This window comes from Sorex araneus, chromosome 3 (assembly GCF_027595985.1).
Source record: "Sorex araneus isolate mSorAra2 chromosome 3, mSorAra2.pri, whole genome shotgun sequence".
In the NCBI taxonomy this organism is placed as follows: Eukaryota; Metazoa; Chordata; class Mammalia; order Eulipotyphla; family Soricidae; genus Sorex; species Sorex araneus.
This window is the reverse complement of record NC_073304.1, coordinates 94,169,891-94,185,334: the sequence shown is the minus strand read 5'-3', so window position 1 is coordinate 94,185,334 and position 15,444 is coordinate 94,169,891. Positions and strand designations below refer to the sequence as shown.

Genomic DNA, 15,444 nt, shown 5'->3' with positions numbered 1-15,444 from the left:
AGAGCCAGGGATAGAACCTGAGCACCATAGGGTGTTGCCCAAACATACTCCCCATCACAGTAGAGAAGATGGAACTTTTAAAACTCATGTGAACACCATCCCTTTTCAACACTTTTTTGTTGAATACCCTTGTATTTAAAGATGTACAAACTTCATATGACAGCATGAAATGAGTCCTCCAAATCAAGCTAATAGATCTATGACCTTACACAGTTAACATTTACTTTTTCTTTTTATGGTGAGAACCCCTTGTGATTATCTATTTAGCAGACTTCAAGTATACTTAATGATACTGATAACTATAGGTAAATTGCTAATCCTTGGATCTCCAGAATTTGCTGCTGTATAACTGAATTTTTCTACCCCAATACTTCTCTGTATCAGTCTCCTCCAAGTTCCTGGAAACTGACATTCAACTCTACTCCTGTGAGTTTGATTATTTTAGATTTTACATACAATATGTTACCCAGCATTGGTCTTTCTGTATCTGGCTCTTTTTACTCCACATAATGCTCTCCACGGTCATGCTTGATGCTGCACGTGGCAAAATTCTCCTCTTTATTCATAAAGGTTGATTTCATAGCCTTTTTTGTGAACCTAACACAAAACAATAGTGTGGAATTTCTGCCTTAAGAAAAATCTACAGGCTGAGTTGATTCTGAATTTGATCTGAAATCACTTCCTCAACATGATGTATGGTTACCTCTAAAGTTCAAATAGCAGATAAATGAAAACTACTACAGTAATTTAAAGTGGAACATAATAAAGATGACTTCTAAGGATATTGATATATGCCTCATTTCTCTAAGGTTAATCACAACATTAAGCTCTGTTCCAGAATTATTTTTATAGTAAGCAGATGCATTAGTCTCAGGCACAAATTTAAATAATATGTTCAATTCTCCTACTCAAAAATATCTGTAATAATATATTATTATTTCAATCACTCACCGTACTATTTTGGTTTTGTTTGCTTTGGTCTCAAGCATTCTTTTTCTGCTATTTTATCTATCTTTTGCTTTCATTTTCCTATTCATTAAGTGCATCAAAAGACGTTTCTTGGGGCTGGAGCGATAGCACAGTGGGTAGGGCATTTGCCTTGCACACGGCCGACCCAGGTTCGATTCCCAGCATCCCATATGGTCCCCTGAGCACCGCCAGGAATAATTCCTGAGTACAAAGCCAAGAGTAGCCCCTGTGCATTGCCAGGTGTGACCCTCCCCCCCAAAAAAAGACGTTTCTAGGGGCTAGGAAGATTGTCCATGAGTTAGAGGCACATGTTCTCAAGTTCAAACCTACAACTGAGTACCACCGCGTGTAGCCCTGGACAACTCCCAAAAACCAATGTGGCTACCAACACAGCTGAGCCCAAGAAGCTCTGCATTGTTGTACCAAGCAATGAACAGGTTAGCCTGGTTGGCCAAGTTCCATGAGACTAGCCCTGGGGCTCCCTCATCAACCACTTAGGAGCACCTCCCTTGCACCACTGCCTGCACCCCCAGCATTCTCTCTCTCTCTCTCTCTCTCTCTCTCTCTCTCTCTCTCTCTCTCTCTCTCTCTTTCTCTCTCTCTCTCTCTCTCTCTCTCACACACACACACACACACACACACTCCAAATTTCTGGAGCTATATTTTAGAATGCTTTGTATTCAACATTTCCTTCAACGTAAAATGCAAAGTGCATTAAAATCTTTTTAGCAAAATAGGAGTTTCGTTTAGGGAGTAGGAGAGAGAGGGAGACAGGCAGAGATATGTGTTCAAAATGAAAATGTGGCCCTCTCCAAAGGGGAGAGAGCCAAGAGTGTACACAGTAACATAAAAGAAAGGATTTACAGTCCTCGAGTTGAGACACAGGTGACTCTAGAATAGGGACAGCACACCAAAGTCTATTAATCTGTATGTAAAGTCCTTTCTCCTTTCCTCTCTTGCCTTTTTCTTTTCTATTCATGAAGCTCTTTGTTCCTATTCTTAGAAGGTCACAAGCTAATATTTCTATTAGATAATCATGCCTTCTCCAGTATGTGACTATAGACCTTCAGACAAATAGACTGAAACAACTGGAAACAACTGGACACCTTCTAGATTATAAATTCTCACCAACACACATCAAACTTCCCTTCTGGAAATGATATTGTCTTCCTAAAGGCAAGTTTTGCCTAAACATAAAATTGAATAATTCTTTTCCTTCCCTCCCAAGACTTTTATGTCCATATAGTACTAAACAAAGTATTTGTACAACCAACTAAATAACTTTAACAATATTGCTTTTGTTAGTAAAATTGGCACAGTTTCTCTACCTAAGTCAGAGGCAGATATGATCTCAAATTCAGACATAAATATTAACCAATAAACATTTAAGTATCCGTTGATCTTTAATGTGGCTTTCAAAACAGTATGTAAGGTGGAAGATTTTTATTTCTTGGTGTATTTTTGTATAAAGAAATTGGATATGAACCTGGAGAGCATTTTACTAAGTTCTCCAACACAGAAGTACTATATGATACCATTTATAGAAACAGAAAGCAGAATGGCAATTGATGAAAGCTGAGGGAAGAGGAATATAGGGAAGCATTATTTGAATGATACTGAATGTTATTTCTGCAAGAATATTAAGTCCTAGAGAATGACTGTACATTATAGTGCCTGTCATGTACAAAAATGTATTGTATGCTTAAGTATTTGACCAAAAAGTGACAGAAAGAGGTAGTACAGCAGGCAGAGTGCTTGCCTTGCAAACAGTTGACCATGGCACCCTATGTGGTGGTCCCCTGAGCAATTCTTCACTCCTTACTCAGAGCACCACTGGGTATGGCTCAAAAACTAAAAAAATTAAAATAAAAATAAATTCCAAGAGGATAGATCTTATATAAAGTGTTTTTATCATGAAATACTAATAACATCAGGGCATGAGGAAATTTTTTAAAGTGTTATGCTTATATCAGGGGATAGTTCACAGATATATATAGATATAGATATATTCATCAATTTTTGATGAATTGCTATTGTTTCCAATATGCCCACCAGCAGTTTATTCATATTCTATAAAACTTAGACACAAATTTTATATAGTAAATAAGGATAACTTTATGTGGATTAATTATATACTTCAATCAAATGGGGTTTTTTAGAAAAAAGGAACGTTGGGGCCAAAGAGATAGCTCAAATAACTGGAGTGCATGCACAGTTCTCCAATCATCACACTAGAAGTGCCAAACATGTGGTCCCAAATCAAAAATATTGACTATGTTTTTTATAAAGGGGGGTTGGAGTTCATATGTTAACTCACTTAAGTTAGTGAGTTCCTTTTTCCTTCATATTGCTATCATATACACAATTCCTGCTTTTTCTTCCACATGCTATATGTGAAATTTAAATAAGAAAAAGTGTTGGATTACAATAGTGTTGTGAAAGAAGTACATAAATTACTTTATATAGAGAAAGAAAGTTGAGCGCCTTAGAAAAAAGAGAAAGCTTTACCTTAATTCCACATTTACACCAGGAACAAAACTGTAGCTTCACCAACTTTTCACTAATGAGAAGACCCAAGTCTAAAGTTCTTCAACCACTGATCTAAGGACTGGTTCTAGTTTATAGGTGTAGAAAGAATAGAAACCACTGGTCTACAATTTTGATTATAACTGCTGGTCTATGATCCAGTTAGTGGGATAGGTTCTACTCTACAGGTATAAAAAGGTTGAAGAACTTTAGGCTGAGGTTCCTTACTTACAGGATTTTTGAAACATTGCATTTGAAGTCTGTAGTAGACATGAGAAGTGAGATCCTAGCTTTAGAGTTTCTGACTTTATACCTATAAATGACTCATTTAAGTGCTGAGTAAACAGGTACTGATACCTGTACTCCTGGGAGACTAGCTAAAGAGATTCACGTCTGCATGTCATTGAAAGTCTATGCCACGGATCCTGTTCTTTTCTGCAACAAACTCATTTACCAAAGATGTTTACTTCCCTAGTCACCAAAGGACTGTCATTCTATACAGTGCCAGGCCAGTTCACTCATTGAGATCTGTGAGAGGTCAAATAGTCCCAGATTTTATTGATCACATAATTTAGAGGTTCATTCCTGACATATTCAGTTTGGAATTATTTGTGATATAAATGAACTACGGAACCCCATAAGAATTCTAGTTTAGTTCAGGGACACTTGAGAGGATTCAGGCTGAACTAGAATCCTTGTTCCCAGTAAGTGGTCATTTCAGCCTTCACTAAGTATTAGAATCACTGGAGGGCTCCAGTAAACATGAATTAATGTCTGAGTTCTCACCTGCAGAAGATCCTGATTTAATCGAGGTATATTTTCCTTATTAGTCTAATATGTTCCCCTAAGTCCAGTGGTTCTCCACTTGGGCAGCATGTTAGCATTCTCTGGGGAGTCCTAAAATTCCTGATGCCCAGGTTTTTCCCAAATCAATGTATTGAGAATCATTTTGAGTAGGATCTGGCATTAGAAGTTTTTGTGTTTTTTAATGTTTCTCCAATACTCACAATACTTAGCCAAGACTGAGAAATAGAAATATCTGGAACAGTAAACTCCTTCCACATATCTTCCACTTATAAATCTGTAAATTGGCTTCTTGCATTCATTTTTTTTCCAGTTCACTTGGGTTCCTAACTGCTCTAAAACTGTAGCCTGAAGAATTGTAATACAACTCTTTCAAGCTGTGTCACATGGGAAAAATGGGTCAGGTACTCTGGATTGACATAAAAGATAAGATGATGAGCATTTCATGTGAGGATTCAGAAAATTGTAAGATTTATACCTGTGGCAATAAATTATTTGCAGTTAAAGATGTCAGGCACTTGTGTTAGCCAATACTAATAATAGTCCTTAATATCAGAATTTTTGATGAATTGCTATTGTTTCCAATATGCCCACCAGCAGTTTATTCATATTCTATAATTTAATGCCTTGACAACTTAGTTAAGGGAATAGTGATTCATGATCACCAGTCTAAAGGATTCCACTGTATCAATCATTCTACGATTCTGAGTCAGCTCCATAGATAACATCCCTCATTATCTGTTTTTTAATTAGGTTGTCCTGGTTTTCATATTTTTAATTTTGAAAGTGCTCATTATTTTTCACTTTGATATGTTGTTAATAACTCTTGGGAGCACACGTGAGTTCATCTTTCCAATTTTAAAGTGCTGGGTACTAGCTACTAGCAGAGATTATTATTGAGTGGGAACTTTTCCAAAGAATTGTTGACAATTGAATTGCTGAAGGTTTTGTGGCCAAAGTGAAATCCAACAACACTGTGTTTATTTTCTTTTTGCCAATTGTTAGGCCATATCCCGTCACAGTCTAACCATCCAAAAGAGAATATTGCTAAATCGCTGGCCAATTTTCAGAATGGCTAAATCCTTTTCTTGCTATGGAATTTATAAGGTCTAATGACATGTAAGCCATGCTGTTTCCTGGATAGGTGCTTCTTGACAATTTAGTATTTACATTTAAAAGAAGTGGGAGATAATAACCATTGTGAGGAAGGGCAAAACTGTTTAGTAATTGGATGCCAAGACCAGGAAAATCATCCTGAGGGATTGAGTTCACTGTTTCATGTCTGTTGACCAGGGCACTGCTGCTGTCTCTCACTCGACACCTCAATTCCCAGCTTCAACAGCAGTGTTATTTCTGTCAGGTGTGGAGTGATTGCTTCTGTCTGCTGATGGGGCTGAGCGATCCAACAGTTATCCAAACTCACCCTCTGGTCTTGTCCCTGTGAAAGTGCTCTAACAAATAGGGGTGGCAGAATTTATTGAGCATCCACTGCCAGTTCTTTTTTGATGTTGTTGATGCTCTCCTTCCACAGAGAATGTGAATATTTACTTCCTGGGGACAAGCTTGAACGTCTATGCTTTTATTACCCCTATTTTTAGTTCAGGTTTGTTTCCAAATTGATTGTGTAGAAACCTATTTGTAAAGTTAAATGTGCCCCCAAAGAGAGTAAGAGGGGTGACTTTCTGCCTCCTGTTAAGAACAGCATGCCATCCTAACACCACTTAGTTTTCTCTCCTCTTAAGCAAAAGTCACAAATATAGTGGTGGGCCTTCTCACTCCTCATGAATTTCTGTATCTACTTGGTTGGGTCTTGTTTTTATGTCTACTTGTATGTCTTATTATATGTTCACATATGTCTTATATATCCACTGGTATAGTTTGGTTCTTTGATGTACTTTTTGATGTAATTTATGCAATCTAATATAAATTTAAAATAGCTCACAAGACAAAACTCGAATTAGAATTTTCACAGTCTAGGCTGTCTTGAGTAATTTAATTCCCTAGAAATTTAATCCATTTCCCTACCACTTTTCCACCTCCAAACTGCCCACCTACCTCAGCTCAACACCTTTGGGGACACATTAAACACCCAGCTTTTTCACCTCTCCTACTGACTCCAATCCATCATCTTCGTGATATCTAATAAACCACATTCCTCTGAGGGAGTTAAGCTTCTGCTGGTGAAGTGAACAGTCCATTAACATCCTTGGGTCATTTTCCCTTTCATTCAAAGCAAAGATGCCATAATAGACTAGGGAGATTTTAGAGTCATCCAGAGAACAATTAGGTTTTACATATAATGTTCCATGCAAAATTTAATAATCTAAGACATGAAAATCATTTCCACCTTACGTCACCTCCAAAGAAGGGTTTTAACAACCTGTTAACTAATCTAAGGTATCAGAAAATTGAAAACGAAGTTTGGAGTTTGACTTTGATCTTCACTGCTTCCTGAACACTGATGCACTATGCTTTAATTTGGTAGACCAGCATTCTTTAACTTTTTACACCTGTGTTCCAGAACCTGATCTGCATATTGGTCCACAGATTGGAAGTTTTGACCAAAGCAATGGTTTTCAGTCTCTGTACCTGTGGACCAGCACCAATACATAGACTGGGGATTGAAGACCACTATAGTAGACAACCCAACTGCATTTTAGACTCATTGTAATTAAAGTAGGAAAAAACCATCTTTTTGTTCATTCATTCAATTAATGACTGAGAAATGTATATTTCAAAATTTGAAATTTAAGTCTCTCAACATCCTTGACTTTTTAGAGGAAATTGTGGATTTCTTTGTTCCTGAATAAGTACCTTCAACCTGATGTGGTTTGTGAATGAGGAACTCACCTTAAAATTCAGTTTGGTGTTCCTTAAATAATAGGAAATTACTATCTTAATTCTCTTTTAATAAGTATTCTTCATCTATTTTTTTAATCAAAGTATTCCCTTTTGTATCTTGAGATTTTCTATAAACAGCAGTTATTTAGCTCTTCTTTAAAAGGAGATTGATTAGCTCATATTTCAATAGAAAACTTGAAAAAAATTAAAGTTTACTTAAAGAATAATGATATTTCCTTTTCCAGGAGAAAAATAGTACAGTTTATATATTACCTATGAAAGTGAAGATTTTTGCATAACATTCATCATGTCATTAGTATACTGGTATTGTGACACAGATTTATTACATGAAATGACTTTTCTTTCTTTTCCAATTTCCTCCCTATCATCCTTCTGTCTTCTTTCCTTTGTAGCCTTTCCCCTTTTTTTTCTTACTATGACATTACAATGTTAGAGAAGAATGGTGTACCAAATTGGTTTTATGGCTGTTCAGGGTTAGCACTAAATTATGTTTCAAACTATAAAACAATGGTGGCATTTTATGCATGTTTACAAATACCTGAGTTTCATAATTTTAAGAAATTTTGACATGAAGTAAAACATTTTTGTAAATCCCTTTTGATGTAGATAATTTTTATCAAAACAGATATACTGTATTATTCTATCACTCATTTTTACTGGATTTTTACATATAATTTTTACCTTCTCAATATATTTGATTAAAAAGTTAAAGGAATTAGCATAGAGTAGAATTTTACAATTTTTAGGCTTGTATCCTTATTGCTGTAATTTGAAATTATTTCTTAGAGCTCATCTTATCATTAAGATGATAATTATACTTTTACTTTCCATTCTTGACATTCAAGTCTTTAATAATCTATGCTTTTTAATACTGACTTTTAAAATTAGTTTTGGATGAATAGCCAGTTGTGCCAATAATACATTAAGTAAGCTATACTTCTCCCATCACCTTTCAACTATTCTATGTTTTCTATTCTATTCTGCTGACCTCTTTATGTATGCAATACTACAATAACTTGATGACAATGGCTTGGAGAATGATTTTTACACTTTTTTTTGGTAAAGTCAGACTTTCAGATAAATTCTAAGATTATCTTATTTACCTTATTTATTTAAACATTGCTGAGCTTCATATTCACCTTATGTCATTCAATATGCATGAAAATTATATATATGTACTTAGAATTATTAGCATACATTATATATATTCAATGCTTTAGAATATAATAAACTTTAATAACTATGAGGTATTGTGGAGTTCACATACATATAGCCCACATTTTACAGATAAAAAAATTGAATATTGGGAATCTAGGAAATTGTTCCAAGACCATTCACTGACAGGGATTGGACCTACATGTCATAACTTCCACCTGGGCTCAGATGTCACTAGGTTCCATTACTGTGATAAGTATCAGTAACTTTTCAATAAATAAGCCGAATTTTGCTGCTTACATATAAGTGCTGTTCATAATCCATCCTCCAAATAGTTAATTGTTTACTTAAACTTTAATGTAAATCAGTTAACTTGGGCTAACAAGATTATTTAAGAATAATAATAGTAGAAGGTAAATTATTATCAAATCATTCTACAGCCTTCATATTTTTAACATAAATAAACTTAAGTTGGAAACATAGTTCCTCAATTTTTATTTATTTGTTTGTTAAGAAGCCTAAAAGAGCAACTGAAGGTTTAAGTGCTGGGTCAATGTTTATACTGTCATCCCCATGCATTTGTTTCAATACTTTAACACACATAGTATTTAGAATGGTTTGATAACACACTGTTCAAAGGCTAAGAGTACAAATAAAATTGAAATGCTAAATTCTTGATGTATATATGTATTCAACTTAGTACTATTGAAATTGATTATTAATCACAACTGCTAAAGAATGAATGCAGTTCTGATTTTCCAAATTGAAAATAATAATCAATTCTGGGGTAAAATGTAGAGCTTATTAATTAAAGATAATGAAATTAGCATAATTTTAAGCTCACTGTTGTTTTCTCCCTTGTATTTAATTTACACTTTTCTTTAGGCAAATAGAACTTTCCTGGCATAGAAGGTTTATATAAAGGAAATGTTTGGAGGACATTACCTATTTTTTCCTAGGTAAATAATCAAGCTGTCTAATAGAAGCTCATTAAAGCATGAATAGATGAAGAAAACAGTGATTTTTCCCCCTCTACACAATTTCACAAATCACATTCAAGCAAAGGTTAAGTACTGTAATCACAGAAATATTCCTTCAATGGAAAATTTAAAATACTCTTGTTCCTCAAGCTGGTGATCAGTAGTTTTCAGTGATTATTTACTAAGCACAACATTACATTTTCTAATGAGTTTTGCTAAAAACCTATAAATCACATTTTAATGTGAATAACATTTAAATTCTGCTTACCTTGAGAGCTTAGCTTAGGATACAGTGCAGTGAATATATTTTTTAATTAGCTTGGCTTGTCAGCTCTAACTATGCTATCAGTATATTTGTCGTGTTCCAGGACATATTTTTAGGATATGTCGAGCTATATTCAGCACAATGATTCCAATTTAGAGAAATGAGAGAACAGCTTTTTTAATGAAAAACCATGCAATTTGAATGTCTCTCCAATTTTTAAAATTAAAAAAACTCTCATAAATAATAGACAATACTTACTATAATTGTTCTTCATCTCTTGCGTCCCTTTCACTTTTCCTCGTTTATCAATCCTCAGATACCACTGTGTTCGACAGAAGAGTCTTCTCACTCTTATATCCCCTCCTTCCATGTAATCATAACTTCTTGTATGTCGCTCAGGGCTAGAACAGTTCACATTTGTAGCCATTTGCTCTGGAGTCATGTCATTGCAAGCTAAAGATATAGTGCCCACTAGACAGATAATGTGGAAGAATGATCTGTAGAGCAAAGTTGGCAGGATCCATGTCAGTATCCATTTGCGCATTATAGTGTAGTGCTCCAGGTGTTCATGAATAACATAATGAAAATTAAATCTTGAATTGATTGCTGCTCCTAGGTCATTGACCTCTTCCTATCTGGGACTTGTAGGTTGATTTAAGAAAGAGTAGCTGTTCTGTCCAAGTTGTTCCCCTTATGCTTTTAGTGGCTGATAATAATAGAAGATTCCTCCTTAAAGAACTCTGTTATATCCGTATAAAACAGAAGGCTGTAATGAACTCAGTTGCTGAGACGCTGTTTGCTACTTGACTTCTGTTCACAATGAGAGATTAAGAATGGGGAGGGGAGGAGAGAGGAAAATGAAAATTGCATGTATAAATTTCAGTGGGTAAATAGTATTTTAACATGCAGTGCTGTTTATACCGTGAAGATACGCCTATAAACAGCTTTTTACAAAGGATGCCAACATCTTCACCACTCCTCTGTTATGTATAGATGCATAAAAGTTATGCATTTGCAGAGACAAATAATATGATTGTGTCATTCATCCTTGTTGCTATTTTGGTAAGAAGTATCTTGCTATAAGAACTATGGATTTAAACAAACTTCAAAATGACTATTAGCAAAGTGAAAAATCTTTCTCTAGATTCCTTTATTATATGCTTTTATGTGTGCAAAATCATAATGGTTTTCTGCTGAACTACCCACATTTCTCAAGTTACAATGTCAGGACTGCTCTGGAGAACTTCAACCTTATCTTTATTTAAGTTCCACAGCATAATTACTATAGATAGTTATATGACCCAAAACTCCGATAACTTTACTTTTCACCTCGGCACTAGAACTAAGAGATAAACTACTAGAAAACATTCAGCATTATTAAAAAAAGACAAATAACAGTAACTTACTTGTTCTGTTGATAACAGCTGGATACACAAGAATTCCATGTCTGTTGTCTGCCTTGTGCAACTTGAGCCTTTTTACTGTAGCTACAAACTATTTCTCAGCTGAGAAATTCTCCAGCAGAATCATAATTGTTTCCATAAATCAACAGGCAAACGGATTTTCTCTGTGTGTGAGCGCGTGAGTGCTTGTGTGTGTGAGTGTGTGTGTGTGAGAGAGAGAGAGAGAGAGAGAGAGAGTGAGTGAGTGAGTGAGAGAGAGTGTATGTGTGGTGTGTGTATGTGTGTGTGTGTATGTGTGTGTGTAGTGGAGCCTTTTATTCAGAGCTTTTCGATAAATACCTTTGCTGACCTCATTGGAAGCAATTAAAACTTAACCAGTCAGCTGTTAGTTGAATATAACAGCGAGAGTAAAAAGGAGACTTAAGAGGGAGCTATAAACAAAGTTTAGGTTTAAATCTGCAGTGGGTACCTACTTCGTAAAAACAGATCTATGATTTTCTGAAGCAGTCAGAGGGAAAGGGAAATTTTAGACCATCTTTCTAAAATAAAAGTTGTGTGTGCATTGAAAAATATTCCTTTGTACCCATACATAAAAGGAAATTTTTAATTAAAAAATATTTCCCATATCTTTGTAATACATGCATTTCTACTATGACTTGCTTATGCTCAGAATTTTGGAACAAAACTATAAGTATGTGTGAACTTAAAACTTAGTGTCTTAAGGAATATTCAGCTTAATTAACAAAGTGTATTTTCATACAGATATAGTTCACCTTTGCATATGAGTTATAATTTTCATCCTTATAGTTCTAGGTTGAAAATGAAAAGACCTAGGTTCTTACGTGAATCTGGCCACTAATTCTCAGGATGACCTTAAGCAAGTCACTAGACTTGCCTGAGTCTTGACTGTTGTATTTATAAAAATTGTGTTAGTCTTAATGATCTTATAGCACCTTGTAGTTTTAAAATTCAGTGACGTGAGACATACCAGCTACTGGTATAAGGAAGATGCATAGTCTAAATGCATTTTCATAAGAGTTAAACATGAAATTGTTTTAGAGTAGTTTTCAATATTTAACTCTTGCCTTCATATAAATGGTAGCACAAAAAAATGCTAATTTGAGTTATGGAATCATAAGAGTTTTAGCTAATGTGAATAAGGAAGAGCTATTTTACTTTCCAACAGAATTTTTTTTCTATAGCTTAATTCTTGGTGTTGTAGATAGTAGCCCATATACACAGTGTTTTATTAAATAGCTATTTCAAAATAACTGCCTTAATAATATTAATCAATGTTTAGGGATGTATACTAAAATTTTTTATGTTGATACACACGCATCTCAAACAACATGCACACATACACATACGCCACTTGAAATACACCACTTGACCACCAGGTGGTGCATGTAGACCAAATAGGAAGAGGAAACAAAGTCCATTCAATTGGAGTCTAGTTTATGATTTCCCTTTGTATCTGTGTTTTGGTGCAACAGAATCAAGAGTACAGAGAAATTTAAGGAGTACAAAGGAATTTACTCTTTTTGCTTGTGAAACTGAAATGTTTAAATTTATTAGTATAAAGTCTGGTAGACCTGTCTATACTGTATATGTTGAAAGTTATAGAGGGGCAAAAACATTTGACCATTTCTCTAAAATGAGAAAGATGGGAAGGAAAATAAAACTACATGTAATGATTCATACCCTCACTCATTTTGTAGCCACAATAATGAACTGATTAAAATTTCTAGGACACAGAAATTTCTTATAAAAAAATTGAAAATTGGGGCTGGAGAGATAGCACAGCGGGTAGGGCGTTTGCCTTGCACGCGGCCGACCCGGGTTCAAATCCTAGCATCCCATATGGTCCCCTGAGCACGGCCAGGGGTAATTCCTGAGTGCAGAGCCAGGAGTAACCCTTGTGCATCGCCAGTGTGACCCAAAAAGCAAAAAAAAAAAAAAAATTGAAAATTGTTGATATGCAGTTCGGAAGCTACTAAATCCACCTGATAATGCTGACTTTTAATTTTTAATTAAGTCAGCGATAGATATAAGTCAATTCTTAATAATTGTTAGATGTACAAGACTTAAAAGAATTTGATAACTTATTAATTTAGAACAGTAGTTGATAACTTATTGATTTAGTAATTTAATTTAGCTCCTCCACAAGCTGTATTACGGATTCATCACCAGGATCTCACCATTCGACAAGGAAGTGATCATCAATGTAAAGAGAGGAGTTTGGCAGAGTGATACCATTTCACCGAAACTCTTCAGTGCCACCCTTGAGAATGTCATTGCGACGACTAGAATGGGAAGGAATGGGAGTGAAGATAGATGGTTGGCAACTACACCACCTCCGCTTCGCTGGTGACATCATTCTAATAGCACCAAACATTAGCCAAGCGGCACAAATGCTGCCCGACTTTGACCACAAGTGTGGAAAGTTCAGACTGCAGCTGAATCTCACCAAGACAATGTTCGTGAAAAACGAACTAGTCCCTGATATTCCATTTGCTCTCAACAGAATGAACATCTCCGAATGCAGCAGCTATGTGTACCTGGATCAAGAACTCAATATGAGAAATGACTTGGCGCCAGAATTGCACAGAAAAAAAGAGAGCAGCTTGGAACTCCTTCAAGAGTGTCAAAGAAGTGGTTAAGAGGATGAAGAATCTCTGGCTCTGGGCACATCTTTTCAACTCCACCGTTCTTCCTGCACTAACATATGACTCAGAAACCTGGGCTCTACGACAAAGTACGAGAACACTATTCAGGTATCCCAAAGAGGAATCAAAAGAGCTATGCTTGGAGTATCGTGTTTTACTCAAGTGAGAAAAGGAATCAAGAACACTGAATGAACGTTATGAGGCTCTTTGTGTTCCTGGAGCGAGCAGATACAATTGGGCTACTCTAACACAGGACAGGGACGAATGGAGACATTACTGGCACCCACTCGAGCAAATCAAAGATTAATGGGATGACAAGTGACAAATGATTAATTTAGTAAAGAATACTTAGTGCCTAACAAATCAAAAAACAAAAGCAACCACTGTTGGAGAGGATGTGGAGAGAAAGGGACCCTTCTACACTGCTAGTGGGAATGCCGACTGGTCCAGCCCCTTTGGAAAACAATATGGACACCTCAAAAAATTGGAAATTGATCTTCCATTTGATCCAGCAATACCACTTCTGGGAATATACCCTGGAGAGGCAAAAAAGTACAGTCGAAATGACATCTGCACTTATATGTTCATCGCAGCACTGTTTACAATAGCCAGAATCTGGAAAAAACCCGAGTGCCTAAGAACAGATGACTGGTTAAAGAAACTTTGGTACATCTATACAATGGAATACTATGCAGCTGTTAGAAAAAATGAAGTCATAAACTTTGCATATAAGTGGATCAACGTGGAAAGTATCATGCTAAGTGAAATGAGCCAGAAAGAGAGGAACAGACATAGAAAGATTGCACTCATCAGTGGAATATAAAATGGCAGAGTAGGAGACTAATACCCAAGAATAGTAGTTTATAATACCAGGAGTTTGGCTCCATGGCTTGGAAGCTAGCCTCACACGCTGGGGGAAAGTCATCCCAGATAGAGAAGGGAACACCAAGTAAAATGTGATTGGAAATCCTGAGCGGGGAGGGAGATGCACGCTGAAAATAGACTAGAGACTGTACATGATGGCTACTCAATACCCCTATTGCAAACCACAACACCCAAAAGGAGAGAGAGAGAGAACAAATTGGAATGCTCTGCCACAGAGACGGAGTGGGGTGGGGGATGGGATTGGGCGGTGGGAGGGATACTGGGTTCATAATGGACACTGATGGAGGGATGGGCTCTCAAACATTGCATGAGGGCAAAACAAGCACGAAAATGCGTGAATCTGTAACTGTACCCTCACTGTGACTCACTAATTAAAAAATCAATAAATTATAACAAAAATTAAAAAAAGAATACTTAGTGCCTAAAATCTACAAATTGTTCATAGAATTAGTACAGGAGTTAAGGCACTTGCCTTGCATGTGTGATCCCTGAGCACCACTGAGCGCACCCCCAAAACAAACAGAATAGGTTATTAATTTAATCTTCATTAGTTACATTTAAAATTGGAAATAAAGTATTAAATTGCAATGCACTATATTAGCATACATTATACTAGTAGTATTAATGAATAACTACTCTCAACTAGAAAACTATATTAAATCATTTGGTTATCAGTTTTATGTATAAAGAACAATTAATTGAAAATAGATCCACAATCTGTTTCACTGTTCTATAGGTATTATGAAGAATCTCACTTAGACCTCACATAAACCCTATTAAGCTTGTTCTTAAAGAGAAGTTATCCAGAAATTAAAAATAATTTCATCTATCTTCACATTGGTGATATTCCTGCTTTTGGGGGTTATGGGTTTTCTTAATGTTTAGTTGTAACATTGACAAGAAATTTATTACTGTTGATTCAATGTACA

At 35.7% G+C, this 15,444-nt stretch overlaps 1 protein-coding gene across 1 annotated transcript in view; it reads right to left on the bottom strand.

Moving 5' to 3' along the window:
* FGF7 (fibroblast growth factor 7) overlaps positions 1 to 10,284 on the bottom strand; it is a 58,273-nt gene extending 47,989 nt beyond the window's left edge. The window contains exon 1 of the mRNA XM_004611784.3: positions 9,820 to 10,284. Coding sequence (XP_004611841.1) covers positions 9,820 to 10,105 — 286 coding nt within the window. The 5' untranslated portion in view covers positions 10,106 to 10,284. The remainder of the gene's footprint in view (positions 1 to 9,819) is intronic.
* Between the last annotated feature and the right edge of the window lie 5,160 nt (positions 10,285 to 15,444).